This window comes from Hemiscyllium ocellatum, chromosome 25, assembly GCF_020745735.1.
Source record: "Hemiscyllium ocellatum isolate sHemOce1 chromosome 25, sHemOce1.pat.X.cur, whole genome shotgun sequence".
Classification (NCBI taxonomy): Eukaryota; Metazoa; Chordata; class Chondrichthyes; order Orectolobiformes; family Hemiscylliidae; genus Hemiscyllium; species Hemiscyllium ocellatum.
Genome location: NC_083425.1, coordinates 15,847,903 through 15,867,347, shown reverse-complemented (window position 1 = coordinate 15,867,347; position 19,445 = coordinate 15,847,903). Strand labels below are relative to the sequence as shown.

The 19,445-nt window shown below is 41.2% G+C and overlaps 1 protein-coding gene across 1 annotated transcript in view; it reads right to left on the bottom strand.

Moving 5' to 3' along the window:
* The window catches only part of map2k6 (mitogen-activated protein kinase kinase 6), a 125,010-nt gene that overhangs the window by 72,346 nt on the left and 33,219 nt on the right, over positions 1 to 19,445 (bottom strand). The window contains exons 2-3 of the mRNA XM_060844481.1: positions 8,814 to 8,880; positions 92 to 140 (exon numbers count right to left, since the gene is read on the bottom strand). Coding sequence (XP_060700464.1) covers positions 92 to 140; positions 8,814 to 8,880 — 116 coding nt within the window. The remainder of the gene's footprint in view (positions 1 to 91; positions 141 to 8,813; positions 8,881 to 19,445) is intronic.

Below are 19,445 nucleotides of genomic sequence, written 5' to 3'. Positions count from 1 at the left end.
TCTCAAAATAATGGTTTCATGTCACATTCTTTCCACATGCTATATCTCAATGCGAGGGAGTCATTAGGGGAGTAAATAGAATGACTCTTACCTTCTCACCTATAGCAATACAGGCCTTTGAATCCAGGTCTCTCGGTGGACTGCAGAGAGAAAACAGAAGGATTTCAGCTTACACAAGATTTCAAAGCAACTCAGGAACTCATTACAACATGCGGGATACTGAGAAAACATGCTTCATATGGTTCAAGCCGCAAATGAAATGTCAAGTCAGATGGATTCCTCAGAGCCATAAAGGATCACTAGAGCCGAAACATTAACTCTGGTTTCTCTTCAGACCTGCTGAGGTTTTCCAGCAACTTCTGTTTTTGTTTCTGATTTCCAGCATCTGCAGTTCATTTCATACAACATCAAGTCCACATTAAAGGTCCAGAAGAGATTCACAAAGAAGATCTTGCGAACAAGAGGCTGGATGAGAAAGCAGACTGGATAAGTTGAGATTCTTTTTGTTAGCCTAAAACTGATGATCAGGGGGGCGTACACTAAAGTATTCAGGATTTTAAGTTGCTAAGTTAACAAAAATCATTCCCATCGATTGGTAAGTCAATGCTGTGGGTATTTGAGTGAATTCTTGAATGCATGATATTTTTGGAAAACACACCAAGGGGCTTCAGTGAGCAGTGGGAGTGTTCCTATCTCTGAGGCAGGGGTTTTGGGTTTCAAATGTGTCATAACATCGCTGAACAGATTGATTAGGAATACCTTAAAAACACACCACCACCCTGAGAACGAATACAGAGGCTTGTGAAAACATATCTTCCGTATGAGTTAAAACACAAAATGAACTTACAATAACAATGCTGAAAGCAGAGCCTGGATAGATTTAAAAAGAGAAAAAAAAATTTGGAAAGGGGCTGAGGCAAAGAGCGGGAGACCAAGACTGAATGAACGAATACAGGAAGTTCTTCTATAACACGATGGGTGTGTTCTTGTACAATCCCGTGTTACAGAAAAATCGCACTTTAGAACCAGCAATTAAAATGTTAGTGATGAAATTATTTTAAAAGTTCGTGCTTTAGAAACACTGTCCCCAACTCATCAATCGCATTACAGTTGATACACATTAACGAAACGCACGTTATACCAGAATGACCTGTATCTCTTTGGGATTCCTGACATCAACAGGATGGGCCAAATGGCCTACCCCTGCAATTCAAAGAAGTGACGCTATTTCTGCATTTGTTTGAAGAAGAAAAGTCTACAAATACATTTCATCGGCCATACGATGTGCATATTACAATTCTAAAGGCCAGGGCTAACCATTACTTGACAGGTCTGGCTGTGTAGCTATGTGTAATACTGACAATGACAGATTCCTGCTTTGGACTAACTGCACAGCAGGACAAATCCTCAGCTAACAACTACATACCACTCCCACATTGCTAGCAACTCCCCCGCCAACCTCCCACCCACTCCCCCATCCTCACCTCTCTTTCCACCCCCCAGACAGCAGGGAAAACAACCTTCACCTTATATTCAAGTACATAAACAATACAAAGCATATTTAAACCAGGAGCCTAGAATTGCTCTTTATTCCAGGAATATTTCTACACCCCATCCAAACAGATGTCAGTTTTCTGATTCACACCCCTCAGGCAAAGCAAACACACAATTCATTGTATTTCCACCTAATTTATTGCTGATTCGCCCCTTTAAAATGAGCTCCCAGCCCCCTGGCTGTGATTTACATCCTGACCACAAACAGACACAAGAATAGCTCTGAAAGGAACATACATCAAAAGTTCTTGTGGTCGTGTTCTCCATGCACCTGACTGGAACTTTGATAACGTTCATGAATTATAACTTCTGTATCCTACAATACAACTTCTTACAAAAATCAGAAAAATGCTTTTGGCCAGTGAAGTTTTGGAAATTTTTGTCCTAGGCCAATGAGAACAAGGCACATTGACAGAGGCGAGTATCACAATGCAGAAGGAGGTTCCAGAAATATCCCCTCCTCAGTAATGGGAGAAGATGAAGGTAATGGCCTAATGTTGTTATCTCTGGATTATTAATTCATCAACCAGGGTTCTAAACTCCCCCTATGGCAGATGGTGGAATTTGAAATCAATAATAATCTGGAAAATAAGAGTTTAATGATGACAATAAAACTACTGGACAATTGTCAGGAAAAACCCATGTCCTTTAGGAAGGAAATCTGCCATCCTTGTCCTGGTATGGAATACATGTGATTCCAGATCCATAGCAATGTGGTTGACTCTGAACATCCGCTTGGTAATTAGAGATAGGCCCTGCTGAAAATGTGTTGCTGGAAAAGCGCAGCAGGTCAGGCAGCATCCAAGGAACAGGAGATTCGACGTATCGGGCATAAGCCCTTCTTCAGGAATCTGCTTCCTGGAAAGAAGGGCTTATGCCCAAAACGTCGAATCTCCTGATCCTTGGATGCTGTCTGACCTGCTGCACATTTCCAGCAACACATTTTCAGCTCTGATCTCCAGCATCTACAGTCCTTACTTTCTCCTCCAATTAGAGATAGGGAATAAATGTTGGCCCAGCTAGTTATGCACATATCCCAGGAATGAATAAATAAAAGCTCAGCAGTACAAAAGACAAAGCTGAAGCATTTGCAACAATCTTCAGCCAGAAGTGCTGAGTGGACCATTCATCTCAGCCTCCTCTGAAGGTTCCTAGCATCACAGATGTCTGTCCTCAGCCAATTCAATTTACCTGAGAACGAATTCACCCAACGTGATACCAACAAACGGCTACAGGCACTGGATGCTGCAAAGGCTATAGGCCCTGACAGTGTTCAGTAATAGTAGAGACTTGTGCTCTTAAAAATGTCACACCTCACCCCAAGCCAAGCTGTTCCAGTACAGCTACAACAATGACATCTACCCGAAACTGTGGAACAATTTCTTGGGTGCATTCTGAGCATAAAAAAAATGATAAACACAAGCCAGCCAATTACCATCCAATAGCCTACTCTGAGTTGTTAAACTGAAGTGTTAAGCAGTGATGCTGTGACTATGTCACTGGATTAATAATCTAGAATGACAGACTGATGTTCTCAGAACATGGGTTCAATTTGCATTGTGGCAGATGGTAAAATTTATATTCAATGAAATTTGGATTTCAAAATCTAGCCTAATGGTGACCATGTAACCATTTTCATAAAACTCCAATAGGTTCACTAATTAGGGAAGGAAATCTGCTGTGCATACCTGGTCTAGCCGGTGTGTGACTCCAGAGATTAAAGGCCAAGCAACCGAAGATACGGATATTAAAAATCAAGAATTCCAGAATGAGAGGAATGAAGGAGATTACAGAAATATGGAAGGCCAAAGCCATGATAGGATTTGAAAATAAGGATGAGAATTTTGAAGTTGAGGCACTGTTTAAATGTAAGAAAATAAACACAGACAACAGACGAATGGAACTTGGTGCAATACAAGATACCAAGGGTAACGTTGCTCATAGCAAAGCCTGAATGCAAGGTTAACAGAGCTACAAGAATCATAGATTTACATACAACAGGATATCAGCTATTCCACTTGGCACAAAGTCACATTTAGCTCATGGAAATAAATTTTTAAACAATTGATCTCTAGATAATATCCATCTTCTAAAATGGTAACATTTTCAAGACCTATTCCAATAAATGAAATATTATGTAATTATAACAATAAGAAAAAACAGAAATTACTTTCTAGATATTTATGATGTTCGTTCACACTCATGTATCACACTGTACAGTATGTCCTTGCTTAAGGCTGTGGCTGTATTTCTGCACATCACAACTTGAAGTGAAACACTGTTTCCTATAAGAACCAATCTTACAATTGTAGTCCAATTCTGTTGGAATGTTCTTATAAAAGAAAAAATTAAAACATTGTACACCCTTTAAGTAAATATTTTGCTTTGTTAAATTCCAAATTTATTAACTGACATTTTAAATCTTCTTTTAAAAGATAAGAAAAGTGTAACTTGCTCTTACAGTGGCTCCTTCTCCCCAGCAATCCTGCTTTCTGAGTATCCCACTCACGGATGCTCCTCGTCACTGCCAGCCTTATCCACTTCCTCCGAGTTAGGGCTGATCCCACCCTCCCCAACCTCACATTCCTCCCTTCTCCTGGACCTGCAATCCCATCATGATCCAGACGTTAGACGTCTATTGTTGTGAAAATGCAAGTCCCAATTTTTTCAAAGGTGTTGGGGTTTTTACAATCGCCCTTTTATTTAAAACAAGCTCTCCCTTTGCCACTTCTCTGGACAGCAGCAGCAACTTTGAAAATCATTTCAGAAAAGGAACACCAATTGAAAAGACCTCGGCCTTTCTGAACTCTGGAGACTCGCACTTCCACGACTTCAGTCGGAATGGAATCTGGATCGTGAATGGGAATGGGAGTCCAGGAGAGGGAAGCAACACCTGGGTGAATCACAGAGAAGAAAGAAGGTATGAGCCGAAGGTCAGGCAGGTAAGGACAGAGGCGCCAGCCAAAGTCTGAAACACACTGCCCTTTAATAGTGTATTTATCCATTCAGGACATTTCTTCTCTTCAATCTCACCACTTCACTTGCAGATGAGGCCAAAATTGGAGGTGTAGTGGACAGCAAAGAAGGTTACCTCACAGTATAACAGGATCTTTATCAAATGGGGCAATAGGCTGAGGAGTGGCAGATGGAGTTTAAATTAGATAAATGCGAGGTGCTGCATTTTGGGAAAACAAATCTTAGCAGGACTTATACACTTAATGGTAAGGTCCTAGGGAGTGTTGCTGAACAAAGACCTTGGAGTGCAGGTTCATAGTTCCTTGAAAGTGGAGTCTCGGGTGGATAGGATAGTGAAGAAGGTATTTGGTATGCTTTCCTCTATTGGTCAAGGCACTGAGTATAGGAGTTGGGAGGTCATTTGCAGCTGTGCAGGATGTTGGTTCAGCCACTTTTGGAATTTTGCATGCAATTCTGGTCTTCCTATTGGAAGGGTATTGTGAAACTTGCAAGGGTTCAGAAAAGATTTAGAAGGATGTTGCTAAGGTTGGAGGATTTGAATTATAGGGAGAGGCTGAATAGGCTGGGGCTGTTTTCCCCGGAGTGTCAGAGGCTGAGGGGTGACCTCATAGAGGTTAATAAAATCATGATGTGCATGGATAGGACAAATGGACAAAGTCTCTTCCCTGGTGTGGGGGAGTCCAGAACTTGAGGGCATAGGTTTATGGTGAGAAGGGAAAGATATAAAAAAGGGACCTAAGGGGCAACATTTTCATGCAGAGGATCGTATGTATATGGAATGAGCTGCCAGAGGAAGTGGTGGAGGCTGGTACAATTACAACATTTAAAAGGCATCTGGTTAGGTACATGCATAGAAAGGGTTTAGAGGGATATGGGCCATGTGCTGGCAAATGGGACTAGATTAGGGTTAGGATGTCAGATCAGCATGGATGAGTTGGACCGAAGGGTCCATTTCCGTGCTGTACACCTCAAAAGACTTCAGAAACAGCTCATGTGGCTTCCTTAAAAGGGAAACAAAGGATAATTTTCATTTATCACAGAATGTAGTAAAATTGCTTTATATGCTTTGAAGTGGAATCACCTTTTCAGTTTAGTAATTTGATAATCAGCAAGAAAATAAAACAGTCCCATGGTCACTGAAGGGAAAGAGGAGATTGTGGGGAGAACAAGGAGGACCAGCTAAGGTTATAATAGGAGTAAACACAGCAGATGGAGATCCAGTCAGATGAAAAGGGACATGACAACACATTTGATCAAAGCAGTAAAGTAAGAATCTTAAAAACAGAGACAAGAACATGGGGCTTAAAAATAAAACCGAAGTTCATTATGGGACACTGCGGCATGAAAAAAAATGACATTTACTTTTAAAAGTCCTGCAAACTCGGTCACTGAGCAATTAAACATTCCCTCAAACAGCTGACAAGTACCAAAATACATTTGTAATCTGTAACTGAGAACAGACAGGTAATTCCATCAAACACAAATCTGCTCATAGAAGTAACAGCAAAGACAGGAAGAAGAAACCAAAATAGTTCAATTCTGAGAATGTTATATAATGTGAAAAATCATACTTCCTGTCACTTCTTATGGTACTAGTGTTTATGTGGTAATCAAAGCAAAAATACATATGCAGAACATTTGAAACTTGAAAGGGTTCAGAAAAGATTTACAAGGATGTTGCCAGGGTTGGAGGATTTGAGCTATAGGGAGAGGCTGAACAGGCTGTTGCTGTTTTCCCTGGAGCATTGGAGGCTGGGGGGTGACCTCAGAGGTTTACAAAATTATGAGGGGCCTAGGTAGGGTAAATAGGCAAAGTCTTTTCCCTGGGGTCAGGGAGTCCAGAACTAGAGGGCATAGGTTTAGGGTGAGAGGGGAAAGATATAAAAAAGGACCTATGGGGCAATTTGTTCATGCAGAGGACGGTACTTTTATGGAATGAGCTGCAAGAGGAAATGGTGGAAGCTGAGACAATTACAACTTTTAAAAGGGATCTGGATGGGTATATGAATAAGAAGGGTTTAGAGGGATATGGTCCAAGTGCTGGCAAATGGGACGAGATCAGATTAGGATATCTGGTCGGCATGGATGGATTGGACCGAAGGGTCTGCTTCTGTGCTGTCCATCTCTATGACTGAAAGTAATACCTAACAGGATGTATGGATAATATTGAGTTGCTCTGAACAAAAAGCGCACATCACACTGAACAATCCCACTACTCTAATTATTACAAAGTGGACTTTGAGGAGTTGGGTGTTCAGCATTTGGGAGTGGCTATGGTTATTCCAGGGTCATCATCAACAGGATCTGCCGTACAGCCATGAACTAGATCAAGGGTGAAGGATCCAAGACTGTCTCGACCCAGCAGGGGTACATGGTAACCAGGAGAGAGACAGTAAAATACTAGTAGGATATCTCTATAAAAAGGGAACTACATAACCTCAGAAGCAGACAATGCAGAAAAGCCCCTTCGGCCCATGAATGCTGCCCCGCCATCTGAGAAACACCTGATCTTCAACCTAATCCCAATTTCCAGCACTTGGCCCATAGACTTCAATGTTATGACGTGCCAAGTGCTCATCCATATACCTGCTCTTTATCTTTTGCATTGCCAGTGACATCATCATCTTTTAATCAAGTGTATCAAACAGATCTGTTTTTAAACACTCGCAATCAACGTTCTGCAAAGTTAAAAGTTTGCATTCACCCTCTCCTTGCCTTGTACCACTATCATCGAGACAATAGCACCTCTCGTATCTTTTATTTAACGATAACAGATGAGATCCAAGTCACGATTGCAATACAAATGCCCACTAGAGTTTGTGGAACTCAGATCCTTATGATCCTGTGAGTCATGTCTTTGTTTGTAAAATATTGTCCATGTTGTTTCATACATTTTAAAGATATTTGTCATATCAAATCCTCGTATGAGCATCCCTTCAAATGCAGCAATGAAATTATTCTGGTATGATTCAGATACTGAAATAGAAGCACGCGCAGTAATACACAGGCAAAGCATTTCAACAAGAGGAGGAGGGAACATAATTCACAACCTCAGCATCCTATTCAACTCCATGCTAAGGTTCTGTTTCAAACACTTTCCATTACAAATGCATCCACCTGTTGAACATGACCTATCTTTAGCCCAACAGCTTTCCATTGAAGTCTTCTGCCATTTGTCACCTTTAGACACAAATTTTAACAATACTCTCTAACATACTAATTAGCTTAATTTTCATAAACTTCAGATCCTCCAAAACCCTGCCTCCCTTGCCCTGGTCTTTGCAGTACCATCCCAAGCCCCAGCACCATTTGTGTAAAATTCAAGTTCTTGTGTTTAAATCCCTTCGCAGCTGTGCATCTTCCTAACTTTGTTGCCTCCCGTGGTCCTCCCACACTTGATCTACATTCCTGAAGGCCTTCACCTTGACACTCAGCACTTCGTGATCTCCTCCATGTTACCCAAAACCCATCACTGAACCTGTGGCAGCTGCATATTCAGCTGCCTGGAACTCAAGCTCTGGAATTTCTTCCCTAAACCGCTCCAATTCTACAAATCTCTCCCCTCCTTCTAGACACTTCTTAAAATCCACTTTTTGAAGCAAGCCACCAGCCCATTATTTCACATGTCCTTCTTTGTTTCAACATTAATACTGTTTTTTAAATTTTCCCTCTTTGAACATATTATTCAATGTTAAAGATGTCAGATAACCTATCTGCCTTCAATCCCCAGGGACTTGAACCTTTGAATAGACTAGTCCTGTGGCTGTGCTGAGATTACTCCCTCATCAGCAAATACAAACCAAAACTCTCCCGTACGAGCAATAGTAACTCAATTCTACGTCATCTTCTCTCTGCACCCCTCCTCAAGGGCCTTTGTAATCAACCATCACTGTCTCACCATCCCAACCCTAGCCCACACCCTACTGTTACCACAGGAAACATTGATTCCTGTGGAGGTTATTTCCTTCAGTTAGCAAATTGTTTTCTCAAAGGGACTGAAAAACAAGTTTTTCAGGGACAGTCAAATTTGCCAACATGTATTTGTTTCATTACATATATCATGCAACAATCCCAGCTCCAATTAATAAAGATAGCCATAGTTTCTCATTCTCATTCATGCCACTAACAGCAAGCTGTCCTATTTCTGATCAAACTACCTTTTCAAAACATTATGCTAAACACTGGCCACCTGGCCAGCCCTTACACATTTTTAACGAAGAAAACTTCCGCAATAATGGCTAGCATTGAATGATCCCAAGGTTCACAAAGTTGTGGCTACTTACGTGGGGCTGGCCTGTGGTTGCTCAAAAACTTCCTTCGATAACTTCAGTCCCCTGCTCTTTTTCTTACCTGTTAAAGGCATAAACCACAGAAAAAAGATGATGAACTGAGACCCAGCACCTTTCATAAGATTCAAACAGCTTCACAATATGCCATTGTGCCCTCCTGTTTTATGACTTTTATGTATTTTGCCACACAGAATGTGGTCATTCTGACCCACTGGGTCTGTGCCATCTCTTCGGAGGCCATATCCGATTACTCCCATTCCACTCCATCCATTCATTCATTTCCTATAGCCTTACATTTCCTTTTTCTCTGGTTGACTATTTATCTAGTTCTGTTTTGAAAGTTCCACCACTCTTCATAAGACACAGCCTTGACATTAAAGACATCACAGCGATAGTCAAGACCACGAAGGTATTAGAGGAAATTAACCATTTGAAATAGAATACATCAGTGTTAACTGTAATGTAAGAATGACCTCCCAGTGATTAATCTTCAACAAATATTGCACAGAAATGACAACGGCAAATGCGATGAAGGCAAAATACAGTGCATGTAGTCATGAACATAATTAGCGTATTAGCAATTTTTAAGATTTGTAGCTCAGAATGATGATAAGTCTGTAAGATAGCTCGCTGAACTGGAAGGTTTGTTTTCAGACATTTCATCACCATACTGGGTAACATCATCAGTGAGAGTCTCTGGTGAAGTGCTGGTGGCATGTCCCACCTCTCTATTTATAGGTCTTGGTTTCTTATGGTGAGTGATGCTGGAATAGGTATTAAAGGGTAAAAAATGAAGGGCTTATGCCCGAAACGTCGAATTTCCTATTCCTTGGATGCTGCCTAACCTGCTGTGCTTTAACCAGCAACACATTTTCATAGGTATTAAAGGAGCAGGTTTTATTACTACCTGTGGTTTTCCAATTAGATGACGTATGACACACTGCCTTAGGAGGCAGCGATCATAATATGATAGAGTTCAGTCTGCAGTTTGAAAGAGAGAAGGCAAAAATCGGATGTAATGGTGTTACAGTTAAATACAGGCAATTACTGGAGCATGAGAGACGAACTGACAAAAATCAACTGGAAGTAGAACCTCGCAGGAAAGACAATAGAGCAACAATGGCAGGAGTTCGGGGTGTATTTGAGGACAGTGCAGAGGTTCATCCCAAAGAAAGGAAAGATTATCTTGACTGGGGTGTGGGGACTTACTCAGCCATGGCTGACAAAGGAAGTCAGGAAATGTATCAAAGAAAAAGAGATACCCTATAAAGTGACCAAGAACACTGGGAAATCAGAAGATTGGGAAAACTACAAAAACATACAGAGGATAAAAAGAGAGAAATAAGGAAGAAGAGGATCAAATATGAAGATAGGCTAACCAGTAATATTAGAAATGCTTGTAAACGTTTCTTTCAATACATAAGAAAGAAACTAGAGGTAAAAATAAGCATTGGGCCGCTCCAAATTTATGCAGGAAGGGTAGTGCTGGGAGATAAGGAAATAGCTGAAGAACTTAATAAATATTTTGTGTCAGTCTTCACAGTAGAAGACATGAGAAATAGAGTCAGAGATATACAGCATGGAAACAGACTCTTCGGTCCGACTCGTCCATGCTGACCAGATACCCCATACCAATCTAGTCCCACCTGCCAGCACTCGGCCCATATCCCTCCAAACCCTTCCTATTCATATACCCATCCAGATGCCTTTTAAATGTTGCAATTGTACCAGCCCACCACATCCTCTGGCAGCTCATTCCATATACATACCACCTACTGCGTGAAAATGTTGCCCCTTAGGTCTCTTTTATATCATTCCCCTCTCACCCTAAACCTATGCCCTCTAGTTCTGGACTCCCCCACTCCAGGGAAAAGACTTGGTCTATTTATCTTATCCATGCCCCTCACCATTTTGTAAACCTCTATAAGGTCACCACTCAGCCTCCAACACTCTAGGGAAAACAGTCCTAGCCTACTCAGTCTCTCCCAAGACCTCAAATTCTCCAACCCTGGCAACATCCTTGGTGTAAATCGTTTCTGAGTAATATCCCAACAATTAAGGAGAGTCAGGGTCAGAGTTGAGTATGGTAGCCATTACAAAAGAGAAAGTGCTAGGAAAGTTAAAAGGTCTAGAAATTGATGAATTGCCTGGTCTGATGGGTTACCTTCTAGAGTTCTGGGGAAATAGTGGAGGTACTGACTGCGACCTTTCAAAAATCACTGGAGTCAGGGAAAGTCCTGGATGATTTATCCAATCACTGTTGTAACCCCTTGTTCAAGGAAGGATCAAGACAAAAGATGAAAAATTATAAGCCGATTAGCCTAGCTTCAGTTGTTGGTAAAATTCTAGAAGCTGTTGCGAAGGATGAGATTTCAAAATTCTTGGAAGTGCAGGGTTGGATTAAAACAAGTCAGCATGGATGTAGTAAGGGGAGGTCATGCCTGACAAACCCGTTAGAATTCTTTGAAGAGGTAATAAGTAAGTTAGACCAGGAAAACTCAGTAGATGTTATCTACCTAGACTTTCAAAAGACCTTTGATAAGGTGCCTCATGAGAGGTTGCTGAGTAAGGTGAGGCCCATGATGTTCGAGATGAGCTACTGGCCTGGATTGAGGATTGGCTGTCTGACAGAAGGCAGAGAGTTGGGATATAAAGTTCTTTTTTGGAATGGCAGCTGGTGACAAGTGGTGTCCCGCAGCATTCAGTATTGGGGCCGCAGCTGTTCACTTTATATAGTAATGATCTGAATGAAGGGACTGGGGGCATTCTGGTGAAGTTTGCCGATGATATGAAGTTAGGTGAACAGGTAGATAGTACTGAGGAGGTGGGGAGGCTACAGAAATATTTAGACAGTTTGAGAGTGGTCCAGGAAATGGCTGATGAAATTGTAACGTGAGCAAATGCAAGGTCTTTCACTTTGGAAAAAAGAACACAGGCATGGACTATTTTCTAAACGGTGAGAAAATTCATATAGCCAAAGTCCAAAGGAATCTGGGAGTGCTAGTCCAGGATTCTCTAAAAGGTTAACTTGCAGGTTAAGTCCTTGATTAAGAAAGCGAATGTAATGTTGTTATTTATCTCAAGAGGGTTGGAATATAAAAGCAGTGATATGCTTCTGAGACTTTAGTTGGGCCTCATTTAGAATATTGTATCCAATTTTGGGCCCCACACCTCAGGAAGGACATACTGGCACTGGAGCGTGTCCAGCAGAGATTCACACGGAGTGTAGATGAGGCCAGAACACTCAAATGTCTTCAAGGCAGAGATTGCTAAATTCTTGATCCCCCAAGAAATTAAGAGCAATGGGGAGAGTGCAGGTAAGTAGAGTTGAAATGCCCATCAGCCATGATTAAATGGCATAATGAAGTTGATGGGCCAAAAGGCCTTCCACTCCCACGTCTTACAGTCTTATGGTCTGGCCAAATTTAACTACATCTTTGTGTAGTCCAGGCCAGTAAAAATGTCTTTGTATTTTAGCCTGTGTTTTCCTCACCCCTAAATGACCTTCAAGTGGTAGCTCATGCATCACTCACAGCACCTCCTTTCTATACCCTACTGGCAAAAACAATTTGATGACTCTCTGCCTATTTCTCATCTGCTTGAATGTGTGATGGTCTCCATTTCCACATTAAGACATCATTTGTTAAGTAATAACACACAAGAATGTATTCACTTTCCTTCTCTGCAATTGCTTTTTGATATAAATGTTTTAACTCCTCAACTTTCTATTATAATTCAATCAGCTTAGCAGAGCTAAAGATATTCCATGTTTACCTATTTGCTCCTTCTCTGTTCCACTGATCTGATCGACGAGAGTTCCTGATAAAGCGATGTCAGCTTCCTTATCTGTGGCTTTTGATCTCTCCTGCTTCAACCTGTGCCTCTGTGATCTTGTGACCACACAATCAGGGAAAATTCTTGAATAAAGATTCTTCATTTCTTCAGTTGCCCTCATTTCCACTAGAGTAGGCAGCACACCTACTGGTGAATCAGCTATATCATTTACAAGGACAAATTGTATTTCTGGAGCTGACAGTTTGTCAAGTACTCCCACCACAAATTCTCCACTCTTCTCTAGACTCTCTCGCCTCACTTTACATAATTGAGCACTTTTTGTCTCACCATGAATTCCTGTTACCAATACCTTTTCTGGCAATAGTCCCTCAGGAGTGCATATCTCCTCATCCTTCAGTATTGCAGGCTGAGAGAATGCTGGTCCCTTAATATTGTAACCTCCTTACCTATGACTCCTGGCCTATGTGAATAAACTTTACCCTTGCATGTATTTTTTTTAAGCAGATCTGGCACTTCCTCCTTAATCAACCTCTGAGGCAGTTGTCTAACTTCCCTTGTGCTTTTTGTTACTAGTCCAACAAAACTTCCAGGCTTGTCTGCCTTTCCTACATCCTAGCCCACCAACACTCTGATTTCGTGTGGCCCACTTTATTACAATGAAAACACCGGAGCTTTTTAATTCGGTGTCCTCCTCAAGGGTTTCCTTTTTACCCTGTGGTAAGTTATCCTTATGATCTTCACTGAGATCGACCTTTCCCTTTCCAAGTGAGGATTTCTCTTTGCCCCAATTTCTATCCCTCATGGACTGAAAGTGATCCTGGAAGCCAAACCGAGTTTTATGCAGCAGCTCATAATTATCAGCCACTATAGCTGCTAACTTTGCTGTTTTAATTCTTTGCTCTTCCACATGCTCTCACAGTACTTCAGGCAGTGAATTTTTGAATTCCTCCAAAATAATTATCTCCCTAAGGGCATCGTAGGTTTGCTCGATTTTTAAAGCTCTTACCCATCTATTGAAATCACTCTATTTGATCCGTTAAAACTCAATGTAGGTTTGACCTGGGTCCCTCCTTAGATTCCTGAAATGTTGCCAGTAGCTTATATGCACTTAAAATAGCTTTTTTCACCTCCTCATACTCCCCAGACACCTCCTCTGATAGGGCTAGTGAGGTATTTGCATCACTAACTGCAAGTTTCGTTTGGATCAACCAAATCCACATAGCCACTGGCCACTGCATTTGTTTAGCCACCTTTTCAAATGAGATGAAAAAGGCTTCCACATCCTTTGCATCAAATTTAGGCAATGCTTGAACATACTTAAACAGTTTCTCACTCAGCTTCTGCTTACCAGGGGCTTGCTCATTCTCAATCTCTTCCTCACTGAGCCTACCCTCAGCTGTTAGCTCCAGCCTTTTAAGCTGACTTTCCTTTTTAAGTGTCAGTTTTTGAAGTTCAAAAGCTCTCTCTCTTTCTTTATCTCTGCTCTCTTCCCTCTCCTCTGCTTTTCTGCTGCCCTTTCCTTATCTCTCACCTCTAACTCAAGCTGCTTCATTTGCAATTTAATTCTTGTCATCTCTATTGATTCTGATGTTTAAATGCTGACCTACTGCTGTAATTATCTCTCTTTTCCTCACAGAAGCAGGCAGCTCCAATTCTAGCTTCGCTGCTAATCCCTGCAATTTATACACGTTTTGCAAAACTTCCAAAGTCACCGCATCCACTTCCAGAAAATGTTTGGCGACGGAAAGAGCCATTATTACCTCAAGCTTTGTCTACCCAACCAAACCAAACACCCAAAATAAAGACACTAGCACCTACCATTTGCTGTTTAAAATCCTGCAAAGAGCCCCCAAACGGTTATGGACTAGGCCAGACCACTCAAAACATTCTTAAGCAGGCAGCCCAGACCATAACTTTGCAATCTGTTTCGCTATGTGTACAGTGAAAATTATCTGGATTAAGCTAGCGAGGTTGTACACCACATTTAAAACTGACAAACGTTTATTCACAAAATTACACAATGAAACTCAAAGAACAAAGAACCCCCACAGAACTCAGTCTTCTTAAGTATGCTGTTCCAAATATACATAATAGTCCCAATAAGCAAACTCCTTTTAAACACCAGTATAAATGGAATACATGCTTACAGGTTGAAGTTGAAGGACAGAAAGAGAGAGAGCACGAGTTTCCACAGAGCTCACTGTTGAACCCCCAACCGGTTCAGGACTGAACTAAACTGCTCAGCTGTAGGGCTGACCACTACCCTTTCATTATACAGGTCACTTCTAAAACATAAAACAAACAAAAGGCGTCTCAAAATCATTTTCATCTCTGTACCGAATCAAATTGATCAGAGCCTGGCCTGGTGTATTACCCCTCTGAAAAAAATCAAGGACCCAGAGTATCCTTGAGCCAAGGAGCAACTTTTTGAAAAAAAAGGATTACCTTCGTGATACTAGGACAGGCAAAACAAAGACACGCCTGAGAATTCTTAGAGGCATAACATTCTAACTAGAACTCCATCAGTAAACAGATTGACTTAAACCCCATCTACCTTCCTTGAAAAAAGGAATCAGAAATGACATCACCCACCTTAAGAAACCAAGATCAATAAATAGAGAGATGGACCAGCGCACCATCAGCTCTCACTGATTATGTTACGTAGTCATGGTGACGAAACATCTGAAAACAAATCTTCCAGTTCAGCGAGCTAACTTACATACTTATAATTAGCATATCCAATCAGTGCAGCAGCACATTAGCACCAATGCCTGCTTATGAATGGAAATAACTGCACAGAGGTCAGTATCCCATCACCAAACCACCATTTACTTGTGCACAGAACACTAGCTGTGGCGAGCCAGCTCGGAGTCAGTCCCATGAACTGAGGAAAATCTAAATCTCTTGTTAGCATTGGTTCAGCCAGTGCCTCCTGACTGGCCCAGGTGAACAATTCCAATCCAGGACCTTGTTGTCAACAAAGTCCACCTAGTTCCAATCACAAAGGTATATTTCAGGGGAAAGCAGGGACTGGGATAGGTTTTGCTAGCCATGCATTAACTAGGTAAAAACTATGACTGCAGATGCTGGAAACCAGATTCCAGATTAGAGTGGTGCTGGAAAAGCACAGCAGTTCAGGCAGCATCCGAGGACCAGGAAAATTGACGTTTCAGATGAAGGGCTTTTGCCCAAAACGTCGATTTCCCTACTCTTTGGATGCTGCCTGAACTGCTGTGCTTTTCCAGCACCACTCTAATCTAGCCATGCATTAAGAATGGCTAAATACCCGTTAATCAAGGCATACATCTGAAACTAGAGATCTTGTTGATTTTGGAGAAAATGAAAGGAGAACACGGTCTTTGTATGAAGATAAATGATACAACTGGCCAGGGTGACTGCAGCAACAGCAACACAGGTAAACAATCCTTGATCCAAAAACTCTCAGGATCAGCTGTCTTTCGGATTTCAGAGTTTTTTGGATTTCAGAATTTCAGATTAAGGATTGTTTCCCTGTACTTTGTGATCTGCAGTTCCAGTTGTTGTGTGTTGTCTCCAAAATATTGACTTCATGCTTCAAAAACTTTATATTTACCAAGTGATATACTTAAGATATCCAATATTTCAGAAAGTAAATTTGATTCTCCACATCACCTCACTTTACAATTCATGCTTTTACACAATTATGGACCAAACCAACAAAACATCATTAGCTCAATCTTCAAACTATTTCAAATTATTATTTTAACTTGAAGAAGTTATTAATGGTGCAACAGTGTTGCACTAAAAAAAACTCAATCACTTAACCTTACAAACCAATTCATTTCCTTTCTTATTGTTTGTATGGCTTTGACCACACATCATAGTTTAAAGCAATAAGATAATGTGATTGAAACATTCTTGCATTTTTGCATCACAAATGAAGCTCAAGAGCACTTCAAATAGTGCCTTTTTAAAAGAAATTAACTGCTGCCAGGCTCTCAATGTTATTTCAGAGAATAGCAACCACCAATTGCTCTACTTTGACAGGTAAATAGAATTGTTACAGTACAGAAGGAGGCCATTCAGCCCCTTGTGGCTGCACTGGCTCTCTGAGTGAGCATTATAGCTCAGTGCCATCTTCCTGCCTTTGACTTTAATTATGGAAATAATGCCCGCTTAAAAGCCTCGGGTGAACCTGCCTCCACCACATTTTCATACCCTAACTCGTGCAGAGTGAAAAAGAATTTTCATTTGCTTCTTTCGCATTTTATCTTACAACTGTGCGCTCTTGTCCTAGATCTTTTTATGAAAGAGAATTGTTTCTCCACATCTACTCTGTCCAGCCCTGTCATGATTTTAAAAACTTCTATCAAATCTCCACTCCAAGGAAAAGAGTCCCATTGTCATAGAGTTATTAGGTTAGATTACTTACAGTGTGGAAACAGGCGCTTCGGCCCAACAAGTCCACACAGATCCATTCCCCTACATTTACCCCTTAACCTACGGGCAATTTAGCATGGCCAATTCACCTAACCTGCACATTTTTGGACTGTGGGAGGAAACTGGAGCACCCAGAGGAAACCCACGCAGACACAGGGAGAATGTGCAAACTCCACACAGACAGTTGCCTAAGATGGGAATTGAACTGAGGTCTCTGGCGCTGTGAGGCAGCAGTGCTAAGCACTGTGAGATGTACAGGATGGAAACAGACCCTTCCATCCAACTCGTCCATGTTGACTAGCTATCCCAACCCAATCTATTCCCACCTGCCAGCACCCAGCCCATATCTCTCCAAACCCTTCCTATTCATATAGCCATCCAGATGCCTTTTAAATGTTGCAGTTGTACTAGAATAGTTTTCTGCTACATCCTGACCTCCATGATTAAGTCTCCTTTTCCTGTAAATTGAGGTTCTTCACTTCCTGACAGTGTGTGTGTGTATTTGTGCTGGCGCGCGCAATATTGGTGTGAGATAAGTATCAGTTTGCAGTACCATCACTGGTCAGTCTCTACTTTCTCCATTCAGCTTGCAGTACGCTCACCCATTGTTGAGTAGGTTCAAAAGGAAGACTCTTTACTATCATGAGTCAGGACTTTGTTGTTTTTGACAGAAGAGGTATATCTGCTCTAGATTCTGTTATCTCCTTTCATAGCAACAATATGTAAGAGTTATAAAAGAATCAACTAAATGAATTTAACTTGCCTGGATTACAAGCGAAACCACTGTAAACATAAGTTTCTTGACACTGACTGTTTTTCTCTCTGCAGTATTTAAGTATGAGGTTCAACAAACTAGTTCAATTTGTTGGGACCACTTCTACATTTTCCAGCATTTAAACTCCAATTACATCCGAGATACTTGAGTTTTAAGTGGTCTGTTAAGAAAGGGATAATCAATCAAGGTTCCAGAGCTTTCTGTCTTATCCTAAATGCCTGTGAATACTGTCCAGCTTCATTCACAAGGACCGATCAGATGTTTAAGATACAAGCAGACAGGAAAATTATATTCGCGTCTTCCAGTGAGCAACTTAAGAGGATAAATGGTAGCGTGCAAACACTTCATATTTCACTCAGCTTTCCCACCTTCAACACCGAGCCTGAGGAATAAGCTTGAGCGACCTCACTAACTTCATCACTTGGTCAAGCTATTAATTTAATACTCCAAGCTATCCTCATCACTGAAGACTTTCATTCTTGGAATCATTTGTGCAAATCTCTTCTACACGCTCCAATATATTCACATCTTTCCTAAAACACCTAGAACAGTACAGAATACTCCAACTGAGGTCAAATTAATATCTTACACAAGTTCAGCAATAACTACGCACCTCTTGTAATCACTCTACTCTTGAACATAAGCATGCATTCCCAGCCTCTCAATGGCTCGTTAAAATAACATTATTCCAGACCATATTCAGATTTGTGAAATCCCCCATTAAAACGACTCCATGATATCTGAGTCTCTTTGTAACTTCTTTGGAGATTTGTCCCTCTGTGTCTTTTCCATTAGTTGGTGATCTACATAGACTCAATCACGTGGATACCAAACATAAGCTCATTTCTCCAGCCTGGAAGATCACCCACCACGCATCTCAAGGAATATCTGAAGTGGTAGTTTGTTTTATTTCAAAACGATACTTTAATCTTTAAAAAGAAAAGCCATATATATATATATATAGTCACTAAAACAGCTCGGTTTTACATATGGAGATCAAACAAACATTGGTGTTCGACTTTCCTGATGGTTTCAGTAAACCCAAGATATTTCTTACTTACATATATTTGAGGTACCAGGAGGGTCCGATAATTGGACAGACCCTTATTGTACTTTGGCCGGTAGACCTTGGCTGGTGGTCTTTCCCCACTGTGCGCCTTTGCTGCAGCTGCCCCAAGCTTTAGTGCGTCCCTCAGCACTTGGGATGTACCAGTCTGCAAAACTCAGTCAAAGCAAACTGTGTGCACTGGAAGACCAGCAAGTTTCAGGCTGGCCAAGATAGCAGGTCGGCATGGACGGGTTGGACTGAAGAGTCTGTTTCCATGCTGTACATCTCTATGACTCTATAAATGCCTGCAGACAGGTACCTTTACGTCAGGTAGTACAGAGTTCACACACAGCACTGTGCTTTCTACATTTCACTTGTGCTTGCTTATAGCCTCTGTGATTCTGTGTAAATACTGCAGAAACAGCACAATTAGAGACTTTTCCATGATTACAACTTCACTAATATTATGCTCAAAAGGTTTAACTGGCTTCCACAATGATTTGCACAGATTTAGGTGCATGTTTGAGAGAAATTATCCCAGATGGTAACAATCTTTGAGAAAAGTCTGATCTCAATAACAATTCTTAAA